Raw genomic sequence first — 17,327 nt, 5'->3', positions numbered from 1 at the left:
CATGAATAAGTGAATGAATGATGGCCAACTACCTAAAAGTTGACCCATACAAATCTGAAATTATGATAGTATCACTGTACACTGCACCAGAAACACATCTACCATGGCCTTTTGAAATGGTTAACTTCCCTAAACCATCTACAGTGATCAAGGACTTAGACGTATTAATGGACATGAGGGACTCACGCTGGAACCCCAAGTCAACGCCAAAGTCAAAAGATGCTTCTACCATATCCGTTATATGTCGGATTGTGCCCTGCCTCTCCTTCACACTCAGGGTGCTGGCTGTCATCTCCCTGAATCTTTCAAGAATCGACTATGCAAACAGTATTTATGCAGGTATGCCTGAGAATCGAACACAAAAAAACTCAATGGATCCAAAACACAGCAGCTAAATTCCGATTGGGAATCAACGAGAGAAAACATAACACTGACTCTCAGACCACTCCACTGACTACCAATCAAAAAAAGGGTTCAGTTCAAGCCCCTCTGCATTGCCTCCAGAGCACTTAAGGTCAAGCAGCAGGATTCCACAAAAACAAAACCTCACTCTACCAACCAACCAACCAGATACCTGAGATTGGAGGCCCCTCCTTTTCTGCTATGGTGGGAAACACTGGAACCTGCTGCAAAGAGATATCTGAACCGGAAAGCACCACCTGAAAGGAAAAGTCACTGCTTAACAGAACAAAAGTTTAACCTACACTCATAAAGCAGAGGAACCAACACTTCTCACTAGTTCAACTTTCATGTAGACACAACCCTTAAGGAACACCATATCCAATGCAGACCGTCTGCCTAGAACACACTGCATCTTGCACCACACTCAGGAAACTATAATGACTGGAAGTCATCCCATCAAGGCACTGTAAAATCCCTAAGAGAACACCTTCCCTGTCTCCCGGAATACCTAAACCTCAACACAGGACATCTTCATGAATCAACGACTAAAGCCACAAACCTCTTACCATGACGCAACTGACAGCAAGACCCATAATTTGAAAGCACTACGGAAACCCCAAAAACACATCCCACCTTGTTTGACTAACCCTCAATTTCGCTCCACCTTAACCATCACACAGAAATGTAAACCAGCCACTGGAAAATGTCTTTTAAAAAGAGACAGACTTCGAACATACAAAAGTTGCACCTCTAACTACATCTGACATTTTCAACCCCTGGACACCACACCAGACACAAAGTCTTCGATACCTCGTACACTTCTCACCTAGAAAGCTGAAAGGCACACAGTTCTGATCTACTACCTCAACAAAAAGCACTGCCATTTAGCCTTTCCCTCTCCTTTCAACTAACCAAAACACACACACACACACACACACACACACACACTCTCTCTCTCTCTCTCTCTCTCTCTCTCTCTCTCTCTCTCCAATGTCCTCGATGCTTCTAAACCCAATATTGCTCCACCCTTTGTGTTTTTTCCATTTTTAAAACCTCTCTTCCCAAGTTCAATCTTGTATCCAAATTTAAATGTGTTGATGTGTTGTTTTCTAACAGGAGTTTTCTCATTTACTCAACCCTTCTTTCTATTTTTTTGAGATGATGCTGCTTTCCGTTATACTAGCTGGTTAGGTGATCATGTTTTTGTCAGGTTAAATTATGCAATTTTTCATTATGTCATTTTGCATTTATTCCTAATGTTCAAGTGCTTTGATGCAGCCATGCGGTGGCAGGCCCCAGAATACCCACATAAATAAAACACAGGAGCGGCCCTAGGTTTATGGAAAGAGTGCCATAACCCCCAAAGTAGACCTGGTAATGCAATCTGGTAAGCAGATTCTACTCCCCTCTTTTGACCTATGATTCGCATTCTGCCCTTTATTAACAGGACATGGTAAGTGCAGCCCTGGTGAGAAAGGACATTCAGGGATGGTTATGCAGATTAACTCCCAGAAATCCCAGCTTCAGTCTAAGAGGATCCCAGCTCCCCACACCAATATACCCCTCCTAACAAACCTTATAAACTGCCAGGAAGCCTGGTCCAGGCCTTTCCCAGCAGTGGAGCCATGGTCGAAAACCTACCCTCATTGAAAAGTTCCCATATTTCCTTCCAGCTTTCCCAGCTATAAGACCAGGATGTTCTAGTCCAAGTGGAGAAAGTAGAAGGGCTTTTAACGCCTGTTTTATTGGTTACATTTCCACATTCATTGGTTCACTATGGCATCCTGAGTGGAAGTGTGTCATAGCATTAAAAGATGGGTGCCAGGCTGTCACTGCATACCGAAAACAGACATCTGGCGCTTCTCTCCCTACCCACCCCATTTTGGCATACATCCACAGTCTACTGTACTCAGCCTGCACAGGTAGTTCAAGAAATGTTTTCTCACTATGGATGGCTATGAGGTACTGTACTCTGATAGACTACTCCCATGCAAGGCACCATCCAATTCCACTCTCCCAATGATCTCAAATAAAGTCTAGCATACATTGACATAACATACCATTTGACATCAAAGTGCAAGGACTTTTCAATTTTACCCCAGTGGTTTGACCACTCCATTCCATTACCCTCTGTGACTGCCAAGCCATTACCCATGGCTTGGCAGTCACAGAATTAACCTACGGTACCAAGTATAGCGATGCCCGAGCAAGAAAGCCACCAAACATTGAGATTGCATGAGCACACCCTTGAGTCCCTCATGCATCCAATAGTACATTTCATACTAACTTACAATTCTCCAAATATGCTATGGAAACACAACCCAGTTACATCAACACTTTAGGACATATTCACCTCCTTCCTTTTGCAGAACTATGGTCCACCTAATAGGACTTGCATGTGCCCCGGTTGTCACAAAACATTATACCCCGCTGCATCCACCCCTCCCTGTTTATATAGCATATCGTTCTTGATTTCCCATTCTTTTATCCTCCCTCTGATCACATTCTCTCCTCCAACAGATCAAGGTCTGGTTACCCAAGAGAGGCACAACAGGGCACTCCACGGACACAGCCAGGCGCTCTGAAACTACAAAGGTGGTGATAGGGTGCAGTATAACAGCAGATTAACATAACAAGCAAAATAGTATGAAAAGTGTGGGACAACAGCTTCAGCTCCACATAGAGACCGCCTGTGTTTGTAGTGAGTGGTGGTCAGAGTTTTGACTGAGTTTATCCACGGAAGCAGCCTTTGTGGGAACACGGTAAGAACTAGCAAAATAATGAAGATTATAACAAGAAATCAACGTCCCTAATCATGTTTGATTGTCAATCACCCAACCACCCTGCACCATAAAAGTATCTTTTTATGTTTGCCTGTGATGGCCTGGGTGTGGGATAAATCTATGGCATTGTCTACTTCCTTTCTTGCTAAAAGATCAGATTGAATGTCACTAAAAAGCATTGTCATCAATCCACCGCCTGTGACCTCTGTGGCTCCCCACAGGTCAACCCTGTCGGCCCAACCTTAGTATTTATGCAAAGCCCAATCATGATTTTTAAATGATCACCAACGTAGCACCCCATTTGCTATACTCATGACACCCAGCTTTTCTCAAAGTTCAATTGTAATTGTATCAATGACAGACAAAGGCCAAAAGCCCCCTGTCCAGCCGGTAAAAGATATATGTGCAGTATTCGTTTCAGTCTAATTATTGCCAAGACAGAGCTGCCAAGACACTGGAACCAAACATAACATGCTCAGAGCACACCATCTTTATGACATTTTATTGCTCAGGAGCTTCCATGTCCTTCACCTATTTGAGGTCAATACTTTAGAAGTGTTGCCACTCACATGACAAGGTGGAGAATAAAATAGGGCATGTGGTAAGGGGTCCCATCTATTCCATTCTCACATGGCAATTAACATTTAGTTAATTTTCAAATTGAATGTAAAACTTAAATATTTGCTCATTTTGGAATTAGGACCTTATTATTTATCTTCAAATCTTTGACAGAATACATGGTGTGAATTATGATTTTCCAAGTATATTTATATTAGATCTAAAATGTACTATTTCTTGCATATTTAAATATACACAAACCTCTTCTGAGTTGACACATCCCAATGCCTTACAGATATTTAGAGATAATGACAAGACAAGATATATGTATTTCCATTAAATCACCTGCTTGGAAGTTTTCTGGATATGTGCATCGTGATTATGCACTATACATGTCCTAATATTCTTCAAATAGAATGACACTTACCAAAGCATTTCTTTTCTTTTGTTGCCTATATATGTTTCATTTTTTCCTTAGTTTCAATTTTGTGTACATGACCAATTTCTGTCACTACTTATCCTTGTGGTTAGACAATTTAATATTGGTTTTAGGAGCACCACAGTCAAGCCCTATGACACAATTTGGGTAATCATAAAAAGAACAATAACCAAGGAACACTTTCAAGGTATTGTGTGCTCTCAAAAGCTTGGAGTAAATACTAGAAATTAATCTGTGTCGATAACATTATGTAGCAAAGACCATCCTTCTTTGACCAATATTTAATATCACATTCTCTTTATCATGCATATTTTAAGGAGCAGACATGACTGTGGCCGATGCATTTTGGACATCTAGTCCATCCTCAGGGCAAGGTTGTCTTTATTAGAAGAGAAAGCGATTAGCATTAGTGCCTCTTGTAGGAGACCAAATGGGCTGTGCTGAGCAATAGTTGAACATAGAACCAATATGACATTTCATATTGACTTTATCTTCAAAGCTGCTGCTCAGCACAGCCCATTAGCCCTCCTACAAGGGGAACAAATGCTAATTATTCTCTATTCTCATGAAGATAGACCGTGCCCTGATGATGATCAAGATGTACGAAATGCATTGGCCACATTCATCTCTACGTCTTTGTAAATGCATCAGGAAGAGAATGTGGCATTCAGGGTTCGAAATTGCTGGGAGCTATTTCGCTCCTACGTCTAGCCTAGGAGAGCCTGGTTACCTTGACACCAATGGCTACCAGGAGCTACTTTTGGCTTCCCAGTCTAATTGGTGCCTTTCAAAAACACTTACGTGGCATTAACTTTGAGTATGTTAATAAAGAAGAATCAGAACACATCTCATGTACATTTAAACATGGGCAAAAAGGTAAAGTGTGAATTTCATATGGATTTTAGATTTGCAGTGTGCCAGGTACTCGCTCCTAGTTCCCCAGTGGTAGATCCTGCCTACAGGTTGAGGCCTAATACCCAGGAGCCCGTTTTAGCTCCTGCTCAGCGAATCTTAATTTTGAACCCTGGGTATTAAATATTGGACTAAGAATGATGGACTTTGTCTTTGCTAGACATTGTTATCTACATTGGTGAATTTCTTGGGGTTATTCCATGTTTTTTTCAGCACATAGTACCTAACAATTGTTCTGATATGGATCACTATTACAATGCTTTGTTTTCTGGGGCTCTCATTTAATTTCTTCTATGTCTTTTTATTTACAAACTATTTGCAACCAATTTAACTTATTTATGGTACCCATTGAAATAGGCCGTTTTGCAGCTCCTTTCAGGGATGAACACATGTTTGACTAAGGTTGAATACTTTTTGTTTACACAACTATGAATTGGTCCAATAAAGCCTAAAGGCAGAGAGCATTTCTGCCACTTCCTTAGCACGAGCATTGTACATTTCAATAAAAGCATTTATCTAATTAGATAATCTGGTTGGAGTCATTGGTCCTAATTGAAATGGAAACGTTTTGAATAACTTTAAAGAAGAAAGGCATGAAAAAGCACACCAAATCCCATTATCTGGTGAGTAATCTCTTAAGTACTTACTAGTAATCTTCATAACACCTAGTCCTTCCCTTCCTCTTCATACTACTTACTTATCTGGAGATTTCCTGTCTTCCCTCCAGACTCACCAATTTCCTCCTATTTTCTTCTTTACCTTCTTCTTGGCCATGCCCCCATCTTGCTATAACACTGACTGCCAAGAGTCATCAGTCCTCTATCATACCCACCAATGTGGATCGATCCCTCACCAGGCGTAAGTACTGTGATGAAGAAGTGTAGGACTAGGGGTAATGAAGATAACTGGTAAGTAATTAAGACATAGACCCATGTCCCTGTTCCTTTTACTAGTACTTAGTTGAAGTCTACCAAAACGTTGATTGACCATTCCCAGAAAAAACAACTCACACAACTAAACCACTCACACAACTACATCATGCAATTCAACCAAGGGAATTTATTTGCATGATCCGAGACACAGAGAGAATCAATCAGGATGGGCTACGCAAAGAACAATGTGAGCAAATGCATGATCCGAGTGCTTTAGCAAATGCAGACTGCTATACAGATCTCATGAAGGGAAGCCCCCTATACTCATCCCAGGAACCTGCCAAGCCTCAGGTGGACTATCCCTGACCTCCTAGTGGCATGGGGAATCCTCCCAAGGATCATACCATGGAGATCACTTCCTTTAAACAACGGCTGATTGACAGTTTGGAACCAGCCCCTGCCATCCGTTCCAAACAACAAGCTATGAGAGGCATGAAAGACAGCTGACCTTTCTGCATACATCAGAAGAAACGTTCTGACATCCAACTCCATCAGCTCAGCAGTTTCCACTGGAGAAGGTTCTGCAAGCAACCCAGGAATGACTATATCCTGAGATAGATGGAAACCTGAGTCAACCTATGGTCTAAAAGAAGGGCCACATTGCAGAATCACTGAACAGGGACTAACCTGTAAATAAGATTTCTACATTTCTCCAAACCTCCTCACTGAGGTGATGGTTACCAGAAATACAGCTTTTAGAGTAAGGAACTTCAGGTCTGTGCCCTCAGGAAGCTTGTAAGTGTGAGAAACCTGACAGTGTCTCAACCGCTAGTCCCTGGGGATCTGTCATCCAGGTGGCCAGGACACGGCCATCGCTTTTGAATCCAGTTCCTGGGGGTGGACCAGAGCGGGAGCATCACCTGGGTGAGGGGGTCTTAGGGGAGTGGGAGTGGGACACCGGATGGTGAGATACCAGGTAGGATACTTAGGAACTTAATCCCCCCACTTTCCCACCACAAACACTTCCTCACGGAAAGCTCACTACGCGAGTAAACGGACTAACACCTGAGCCGTATACCTGACGTGTCCCAATACAATGGTCAGGCAGGGTCAGGCAATTACTGACCATTACACACACCTGACTTACACACTCTGAGCAAGGCAAAGCACACAAGGAAGCAGCAGTTCCAAGATGGCAGTTTCATACAAGGCGAAAGACGGCAAAACAATTGGGGAATTGGAAGAAGGGAAGTGCCTGTGACCTTTTTAATGAAAGACCGTTACTTTCATGAACCTTCGAGAATAGGAAACGTAAGACCAGGAATCAAGGCTGAATCCTGCATTGTGTGTCGGAGGTACCCGGGGCTCTCCCACGTCAATAGTCATGCTGGGGAGAATCGTTTGCCGCCGTGGTACTGTGCTTGGCTCCTACAACAAAGCAGCACAAGTGAAGTCAGCACAGACGGTGGGTTGGGGAGACTGATACCAGACCGGTCTGTGTTGAAGCCAAGTTTGCAAGCAGTAACATTGTATATTTAAAGCTGAAGAGAACAGTGTATGAAGCGTATGTGGCAAGCAACACAACAAAATTAAACAACAGAGGAGTGATTGAACTTTGAAGTCAAGATACAATACCTTACACAGAGTGGTCCGGCACCACGTGTGTGCTCATTCAACAGTCTCTGTTAGGCATCCAAATGAAAGGGGGCAAATGTGAAGAGTAATAAAGAATTGTGAAATCGAAGTGATCCTGCAACGGGTCAAGCAAAACCCTGTGCACATTCGAAAGTCTTCAATAGTAATAGCATAATGAAAGTTGGTGACAAAGTAGATGAAGTTGGTCCGAGCCCGGCGGAGAGCTATCAGCTAAGAGCTTTTGGTTTAAGCAGGTTTTTGTTAAAAGTTATATTGGAAATTGCGATTGTTGCGAGCCCGCCGGAGGGAGATCAATGGAACATTGTGTTGAAAAGGGTTCTGAGCCCGGCTGAGGGGCATCCGGGGTGAACTGTAAATCACCCGAGAAATTGGATGGGTGAATAATCTACAAACCTTGTGTTGAGAGGATCTGAGCCTGGCTTGGGGGGGGGTCAGAGGTGAATAGTGAATCGCCTGAGAAATTGAGTACTTGTGAAATCTAAAAGAGGAAAATAACTTATTGCTTGTTGCTTGTTTGTCGCATCAGGCCCTTTGAAAGAAGAGACTTTGAAAGGCAAAGAGACTTGAGCATGGAAGGCCCTGATTCTAGTGATTGAACTGTATCCTTGTGCCAGAGAAGCTAGAGACTGTGCTAAGCTCGATTGGACTGCCTTACCCCATGCAGAATACGTGGGGAAGGGAGTCCAACGTCCTGAACATCCTGACATATAATTCTGTGAACACTTCTTTCTTTTTCGTAACACTGTTTCCCTCACTATTTGCATTTAGAAGTAAGGATTCGCAGTAGGTTTATTAGTATAGGCCCTTTTATTTTGATAAGATACCTCTAGGACTGCGCTATTATCATTTTATGGTCATAGCTTGCTCCCATCTGTAGATTTAGGATTACATAGGTGTTTTTCAAACTCTTTTTAGAGTTCAATAAACACCATTAAACTGTGGTCACTTGTGTCTGTCTTACTGTGATACCATGCCTTCCTTACATAATGCAGACTCTGCATGGACTGAGTAGAAGGATTATATTTCAGGTCGGAACAAGGGACTGTACCCAAGGTTTTACCAGTGAAAATCCCTTGAGCATTCTGGCTATAAGCGCCACATCTTGTTCTAGCCCAACCCAAAGTTGTCTTCCTGCCTCAATGGCTGACCATTGAGCCCATAGAGGTGCTGCAGCAAGACCCAGATCGAACCCGCCCTGCAACAATTGTGAGCTATATGAAGCCCCACACTGCAAAAGAAAGGAGCACCCTTGCCCAACACCATGCTGCAAGTACTCCCCAGTGCTTATCACAGGACACCTGGTGCCCAACATGGAAGAAGATACTAAGCTGGAGAACGCATGTCTGACTAACCATTCTTCCCAAAGGATTATGCCTCCCAAAGCCAGTTGCTGTTCTGCATCCATCAAAGGGGGACCATCACCAGCGAAGGTACCCTCAGGAATTCAAAAAAGATGGACTATGGCCATCCTGAGGAAGAGGGTAATTCAGGTCATTCTGGATCAAAATTGAGTAATCAGTAAGATTCTGCCCTGTAAACTCTTGACCTTGCAAAGGACCTTCGTATTCAGAGGAATCAGGGCAAACATATACGACTACGCCGGGGGTCGGGTAATGACAGGGCATCCGTCTCCCATGCCAATGAAGATGAGAACTTGGAAGCATACCAGGGAAGGAAAGCCTTCTCCCTGGAGACAAAAAGATGCCTGTATGACAAAGCTAATATACGAGGAATCTGCTGGAAAGCTGTTGGAGTCAGACAGTGGTTTTGTGAGGAAGGGAACTGCTTGCTCAAGGCATCTGCCACCAAATTTTCCACCTCCCTGATGCTGGTTGCAGAAAGGGAAAGCTGATTTCTCTCAACCCATCCCTGAGGCTGAGGGCAACCTTCACTAGAGAAATTAAACGGCCCGCCCCGCCAGTTGATGAAGGCTATGGCATTGGTGCTGTCTGACCAAACTAGAACTGCAAGTTCTCTGACCTGCACCTGAAACAACAACAAAGTTTTCAGCAATGCTTCCAACTCTTTCCAGTTGGAGCTCCTGGAATGCCCTACCAAATCCCATTGAACTGGTTTAGGACATCTACGAGGAGGGCACCTCCACCCTGTGGTGCTTGTAAGGTTGTTCTTGTTGCTGGACAACTATCAAAATTCCACCGAAAAATTGAAGGTGGTTAGCTTAGATTCTTATAAGACCGTTGACTTGGTTAGCTGGGAATTTCAGTCGATGGTTCTGGACGAATGGCTTCTTTACCAGGACTCGATGTCTAGGGTCCAAGTCAACAAGAACACATCTGGTCCTTGGTTGGAAAATCGAGGCACGCAACAGGGTTGTTCTCTGTTGCCGTTGATCCTCGCGCTGGTTATAGAACCACTGGATGAGGTGATCCACAGGAGACATGAAGCACTGGGACTTTAAATGGGTGGGGCGCAGCACTGCATCTCCCTGTATGCTGGTGATGTGCTTCTGTATGTTCTGGAGCCGGTGGCTAATCTGGAGGGGGTACTGTCATCGGTTGAGGAATTCGGGACACTGTCAGGGCTGGTGGTGAATCACCCCAAGACTGCGATCTACACCAATCTGACAGGGGTGGGGATGATCTTGTGCACCTACAGATGGATATCCCTGAAGGCGGGTTCAAGTATCTTGGTATCTGGGTGAGTGCAGATTAGGAGTGGGTATATCAGAAGAATATTGAGCGGGCAGTGATAGCCTTTGGCAAGGTTGCTAAATTTTGGGTGTGGTTCCCTTTATCAGTGATGGGACGGAGGGCACTGGCAAAGATTATAGTATTGCTGCGATAGTGATATGTTTTCAAAATAATGCCCATGAGCCTGGCATAGTGCTTCCAGGTGTTACATATGATATTTTTCAAGTTACTGTGGAAGGGGGAAGTCTGAGGGTTGCCCTGGCTACCATAAAGTTTCCTGCTGGTAAGAGTGGAATCAGGGTGGCAGGTCTGAGGGAGTATTAGTGGGCCACTGTGCTCCAGCAGATGCTGGATTGGTTTCCTCACCCACATGCAGAGTACCCCACCGACTGGATTGAGGTAGAATGCACTCCACAATGTTTGTTGGAATTACTTGGCACAAAGGTGGGAGAATTTAAGTCCTTTCCCTCACCAGTTAGTACGATCATACGAACTTGGTGGCAGGCTATGAAGCTCTTGGGGCAGAAGCTCCCTTTTATGCCGAAGATGCTACTAACAGGCAGCATGTTGGGCTATCATTAAAGGGAAGGTCGGAGATAGGCCTAAGCCGAATGGGTCAAGGGATATTGGTAGGTGACGTCTCTGGAGAGGAAAGGGTTGTTACGTTACAGGAGTTCAGGACGTTTCATCCACGTGTTCGCCTTCATTTCTTAGACTTGCCAAACTGATGGTAGGAGTTTGAACTTTGTGGGCAGGGTTTCGAGAGAGACCTCGGATACGCAGGATCAATGTAATGCTGCCCACAACTGGTAGAGGGTGGCAAGCGTGTCTCTGAGATCTATGCTGCTGACAGCGGGGGTTGAAACAGAAATAGGAGGCAGACATGGGGGATCAAATCTCTGATGCGGAATGGGGCACAGTGCTCTTGCATACAGAACAGGTCTCCAGAAACGTGCAGTTCCAATGGATCCAATATAAACTCGTGAGGCGTGCGTTGGCATACAGTGTCAAAAATAACGCCAGGCAAAGATCCCTCTTTTTGGAGGAGCAAAAAGGAAGTGGGGTTACTCCTAGACATGTAGCGGGGATGTGCTTCGTTTAAACTCTTCTGAGAGAGATTATTGGTGCAGCTGTTCAAGTTTACTGGGATTAGGGTCCAGTCGACGGTGAGGGAGTGCTTCCTGGGGCTTCATCCAATAAGGAAAGGTAGACGCAATAAGGCGTTGTTGTTGGGGCTGATTCTGGCCAAGAGGACGATAGCAATGGCTTGGAAAGCTTCGAGTGGGACTAAGTTTGCTGACTGGCGGAGGTACATGCAGAAGTGGGTGAGGGCGGAAATGATGTAGCCAATTCTAGTGGTGCATCAGAAGTGGATTAACTATCCATGGGCTCGGTGGGACAATAGAAAAGCAAAGACATAGAAACACAAAAGAGGATGAAAGTGAAGTTAATCCCTGAAGAGGACTATAAGCAACCCAAGTGTAAGCAGAACACATAGAGGGGATGAAAATGAGAATAACAACACAGATGGGTTTACTGAATATCCACAAGCAAGGAGAACACACCAAGGGGCTGAATTGCAAAAGAGAGAGAGGATGGATCTGTGCTGCAGGTATTGCAAAGTCAAATTGCAGAATTAAGAGAAGAACTACTTATTTTGAATGAGACTTTGTTAAAAGAGATCAGTAGTCCCCTCATGTGTAGGAAAGCAAGAGACTTGGAATTGTATACTGTATGAGTAGGCCTTGGCCTGAAGCTCCAACAAGGGGGCCCAGACACATCAGGACTTTATGAGTAGGCAAAGGCCTGAGAGCGAGAGATACTTTGGGATGAGGTCAAGCACCAACCAGCATAAGTCAAGAAGGGGGAGCAAGGACACTTCTCCAGGCCAACCTTTGGTTGTCATTATTAGTGGTAGGGCCAGTTAGCATGGTGGCATAGGTTTGGAGGGAGGACAAGGTTTATACACTTGTATGACATTCTGATGAGCACTCTTTCGGTATTTTTTCGAATAGGCAACCTTTCTCGTAGTAGTAGGGCTAGGAGAGGCATCTCTTCTTTAATGTATTAAAGTGAATCTGTTGGAACCATGTTTAGTTGTCTGTCTCCTATGTCTGACCTACCACAGTATCCAAATGAGTGTAATGTTGAGTGCAAATTTTGGACTGGGAAGCAAAACAAATATTGAGATGTTATTTGTGTCCCAATAAGGGACATTTGTCATCCGATACTGAAATACATTTTCGACAAAGCAGGAAAACCCATGAACACATGGAACAGTAATGAGAGCAAAGAGCATTTTCTCTGTACTATCATGCATGGCCTACAGCTTTGAGAAAGCAACAGGGAAGGACAAAACACACATTGCAGAATGAACTCTGCATCATTACACTGAAGATTGCAGATTAAAAAGCACATTGGCAATGCAGATCCTGGTAACTGGGACTGTAGCTAAAGACCACAAAAAGATATTGTGCAGAAGGTGTTTTGGATCTTAGCAATCCCTGTTGAAGATACCATAGATTACTTACAAAAAGTACTTTTCCTGGAAATGGAATTGGAAATACATTTACAACATATCTTGGGCAAGAAAGCCAAGCAAAGGGTACTTTTCTCTCATATAGTACCACTGCCATTTCATTTTTGCAGACGTGCAGTTACTGTCAATTGCTCTGAAGATCCAAACAGACCTATGCCCTTTGGTCTCTGAAGCTCTAGATTATCGACCAGATATCCTGGGATACAGCTTTCCCTTTTCAGTAGGATAACATCATCAGTAAATTCCATCACTATACTCCCTCCAGAACCGTTCTTTCTCCGTACTGGCAACAAAACTCTGAAACAACCTACTTACATATCTTCACGTCAAAGTGAAACACCCAGCTTTCAGAAAACAGCTCAAGACCTGGCTCTTCAACTAACCACTCCGGATGAAACAGCATGGAACGGTCCATGAAACCCTGAAATACTTTATCTACTCTTCCTTGCCTGGAAGTTAACCAGTGGACATGCAGAAAACAGCTCGAGACATGGCACCTCAACTAATCACCGCGGATGAAACAACAGTGAAGCAAGAGCTAGGCAATCCAATACACCCCTGGGATGTTGGTTTCAGCTCACCCACCCTGGGTTCAGGCCGTAGAATAAGTAAATAAATTGCTCACCCTCTTTAGTGAAGATCACCCACACCAATCGCCTAACCTCTATTGAGAATAGGTGATAATCTTGGATAAAATAATGACATCACTCTAAAAGACCCTTTTGTCCTTGAACAGGACCAATTATAATCTTCTCCACTATGTCAAGTGCCGCTCCCCAAACTCTCTTCCTGCCGTGACCTACTGCGTCTTATTCCTCTACTCCTCCTGAATCTCACCATGGACGTCTACACCCAAAACTTGGTACTAACAAATTCTACTCCCTTCCCTTTCCACCATTCTTATCCCAATACTGTTTTTTCACCTCTACATCTTGCAACCTTTATATTTCACCCCAGTAAGAATACCCAAGGGGTCTGCCGTACCAGAAAGACCCATACATATATATTTTTTCCAATAGCCACTCATCCATTTTCTCAGTCGCTACTTCCCATTAACAGTGCCACCCATATGCCTAAACTGCCCCTGTTTAAACCTGCACCAAAGAACAGTCTTTCACATCGGCACTCAGGTAGCAGCTACTTCTCACCTCCGCTCAACACTACAGGTGTTCCACATCTGCCGTCTCACTATTCAACTAACAGCCTCCAAACCACTTTTCTTACAGAGTCAACTGCAACGAGGCCAACATTATTGGCAGAAGGGCATAATATAAGTCTGCTTACTTCACCATACCATTAATCTGATAATTCTACCCAGGAAACTCTACGCTCTACAAAACACTGATGGTTGCAAATGGGCTTTTTCAGTATGAATATGTTCTATCCAAATAAGCCATGAAAGCTTGGAGCCTGCGGAGAAGAAGCGTTGGTTGGTGTTGCTGTCCCTATTGTCGCGCTTCTCGCTCAGAGGCATTAGCTATGCTACTGAATACCTGTGCGTTCCGTGTCATCGAACGGTGGGGATAAATAAATGTGGCCAAAACCCATTCCTATTTTTATCTGATTTCTTGTTATCAGAAGTATAAAGATTTGTACAAATTGTGCAAGTAGATTTGTGAACTTAGTTAACTCTTCATGGTGATTACCAAGAGAACCACTTCAAAGAAAGTGAAACAGCAGACTCAATGGGAACAGAGAAAACAAGATAACATAAGAAATGGGGTGGTCTGGCCCCCGCATGATCATTTTCCCCTACAAGCAGCTCTCTGAGACAGCTAAAGCTCTCTATAGCCAGAACTTCAAACCGTGGGACTAGTCATCTGTACGTGAGCAAAGAAAGAGTTAGTATTTCCAAGGAAAAAAGAAAATGCAGTGGGTTCTCTGCCCACTGCATTGCATGTCAAAACCAAGGGAAAACCTCAGGCTGAACATCACATTGCATTTCTGTGTTTTTCTTTTTTACATTGTGCGTGTGGTCTAATCATTCTAAATTTAACCGAGGCTCTAAAAACAGGAAGGCAACCAGGAGAAAACGCCTGTGCCACATAAGCGTGTAAATGCACCTTCAGTTTGAGAAGTTTCCTGTAGTATTTATTATTCATTTTTCCAAAAGACTAAACAAAAATGTATATACTTGTATATATTCCTGATTGTCCACTCGGAGAAACCTTTAGTCAGCACTATATAGAGACTTCACTTTGAAAGGAAAACGTATTTGCTTAACATATCCTGCAAAGACAAGAAACAACTGCAAAGCTCTGCCTAAAACGTCACAGAGCCTGGATCACTTCCACAAGAAAACAGGAAGTAATGCGCTACCGCTACCAAAGTTGGTTTGTGGTATTTCACCCATGCCTCGAAGATATAAATTAAAGGAGTGTGTTGTGTTCAGTGCACTGAAGGCTGTTTAATTCTTTAATGTTTATGTTGTATTATTAAGGGAGGGAAATTAACACATTTTACATTACTCACATGCACCTTTCCCCCCTGCCATAGTGGCAGCCCGCTACCTCGCCTGAGTGGCAGGGAGCACAGACTGTGTGCTACATTTTCACAGGTGACTGTGCTGTCTGGCTCTTAGCAGGGGCGTGTGCCTCACTGCAAATTTTATTTTTGTAGTCAGATCCCAGAAGACTCTACAACAAACATAGCGCTGAACAATGGAACCGGCGGGGCATCAGAAGACTGGCCCCCATTATTCTGCGCTAGCAGCTTAAACATGCTGCCTGACAGGAGAGCAGCCCTCTACTGTCAGTCAAGAGTACACGTTGTGGGTCTCCTGTCAGACAGCGTGTCTATGACCAGGAAAGAAGGGTCATCCGGTCATTCCCGCGGCTGTGCAGATGCGTATGGAGGGTCGATACAGGCAAGTGTGGTTTTTTAAATGTAATGTGTGTGTGTGTGTGTATGCATGTATGTTGGTGTGTTTGTTTTTTGCATGCAAGGAGTTGTATGAATGATGTTTGAATGCACCGATGTACCGGTGTTGTTTGTGTGCGTGTGTTTTAGGGGCTGCTGGAGGCATGGCATTGTTTTTTGCTTTACCCTTGATGTACAAGTGAGTGAATCAAGGCTAAAGCGAACGCGATAAGTGAAGTGTTATGACATGGGTAGACTGGCCTACATTGAATATAGGCCAGTCTAACCATGTGATAACACTTCACTTATCATTTGCTTTACCCTTGATGCACAAAACTGATAAGTGCTATTACCTGGCCAGACTGGCCTTTATTAAATGTAGGACAGACTAGAGAGATAATAAAACATGTGTTTTTTTACCCTTGATGCACAGGTACTATTGTTTTTTTCATGTGCTACCATACAAAACTGATTGCAAACTGTGTGGCTTTTTACCCAATTTTTCACAGAAAGTGCTGTAAAATGCACCATTTTAGCTCATTATTTCAAAAATGTTCTTGGGGGTGTAACCCCTCTGCCCCTCGAACACCCCTCGTTTGGTTTCGTTTCCTCAGTTCTCTCAGTCGCTCCGACATATTTGGTGCATACAATAACACTCCTCCAGTTAAAAAAATTCATCAGCTACCACTGCTATTAGTTTAGCCACTTACCAGAGGGCGCTGGGGTTACTGAACTTGAGCAGTTTGAGGTGCTGCTTGCTTGGGAGGTGCTCCTGTTTGTGCTCGGATGGCTTGTGTCAGTACTATCCAGCAACAGGTTCTCTCCAGCGCCATTAGCTGAAGTGCTCTGCTCGGCAGCCAAGCAGCCAGAATCACTGTTATGCTCCTGGTAATAGCCATTCTCCACCTTTTCACTGATTATATTATTTCCAATGTCAGTATGGCCCACCCTACTTATGTAAAAGTCCCCCACCAGTCCGTTGCAGGTGTGGCAGACGTCCAGAACTGCGGGGGAGGAAGCTACAGATTTGTCTTGTACCACGTGATGCATGCCCATGCATTGGCAAGCTATTTGCACTGAGTTGACTGAAAAAGCATGAGCACAGTCGTCTCCACAGGAATGCTCTGAGCCATGGCTGTCATTGGAGGAAAACACGCTTTCGGTGCCCACGAAGCACTGGCTGAAGTGGTCATATTCCCCAACTTCTAAGGGCTCGGAAAATGGCAGTGCGGACTCACGTTGGACATGTGTCACAGTGTCTAAATACCAGATTGCCCTCTGGTGGCTTTGATCCACATACTCATCTTCAGTAGGGCCATTCGGGGGCTGGTCCTCTTCAGAATCAGTGGCCGAAGACAGAGGAGCATCTTCTCCCAACTCGCTGAGGCTGCTCTCCAGGCCCGAGTCCCCACACAGGATGTGTCCCTCAGAGTAGCCCATGTCTTGTTCAGAGAAGCTTTTTCCATCCAGTGTAAGCAGGTGTACACCATCCGAGTGCTGGACAAAAGCTGGGTTCAAGTGCGGGTTATTGAAGGTATTGCGACACTTCTCCTGAATAGAAAACACAAAGCAATTAAAATACAACTTAAATGAGAAGGCCGCAATATTTCCCCATTCTGGCTGCGGGAGTGTTACCCTCCCACCCTTTCTCTTTAA

At 44.1% G+C, this 17,327-nt stretch overlaps 1 protein-coding gene across 1 annotated transcript in view; it reads right to left on the bottom strand.

The window, feature by feature from the left end:
• TNFRSF11A (TNF receptor superfamily member 11a) overlaps positions 1–17,327 on the bottom strand; it is a 281,431-nt gene that overhangs the window by 19,253 nt on the left and 244,851 nt on the right. Inside the window, exon 9 of the mRNA XM_069613673.1 lies at positions 16,382–17,222. Within this exon, the coding sequence (XP_069469774.1) occupies positions 16,382–17,222 (841 nt within the window). The remainder of the gene's footprint in view (positions 1–16,381; positions 17,223–17,327) is intronic.

Source organism: Ambystoma mexicanum, chromosome 5p, assembly GCF_040938575.1.
Source record: "Ambystoma mexicanum isolate Mex_15411 chromosome 5p, UKY_AmexF1_1, whole genome shotgun sequence".
NCBI lineage: Eukaryota > Metazoa > Chordata > Amphibia > Caudata > Ambystomatidae > Ambystoma > Ambystoma mexicanum.
The sequence above is the reverse complement of the archived record's forward strand: the minus strand, read 5'-3'. Positions and strand labels throughout refer to the sequence as shown.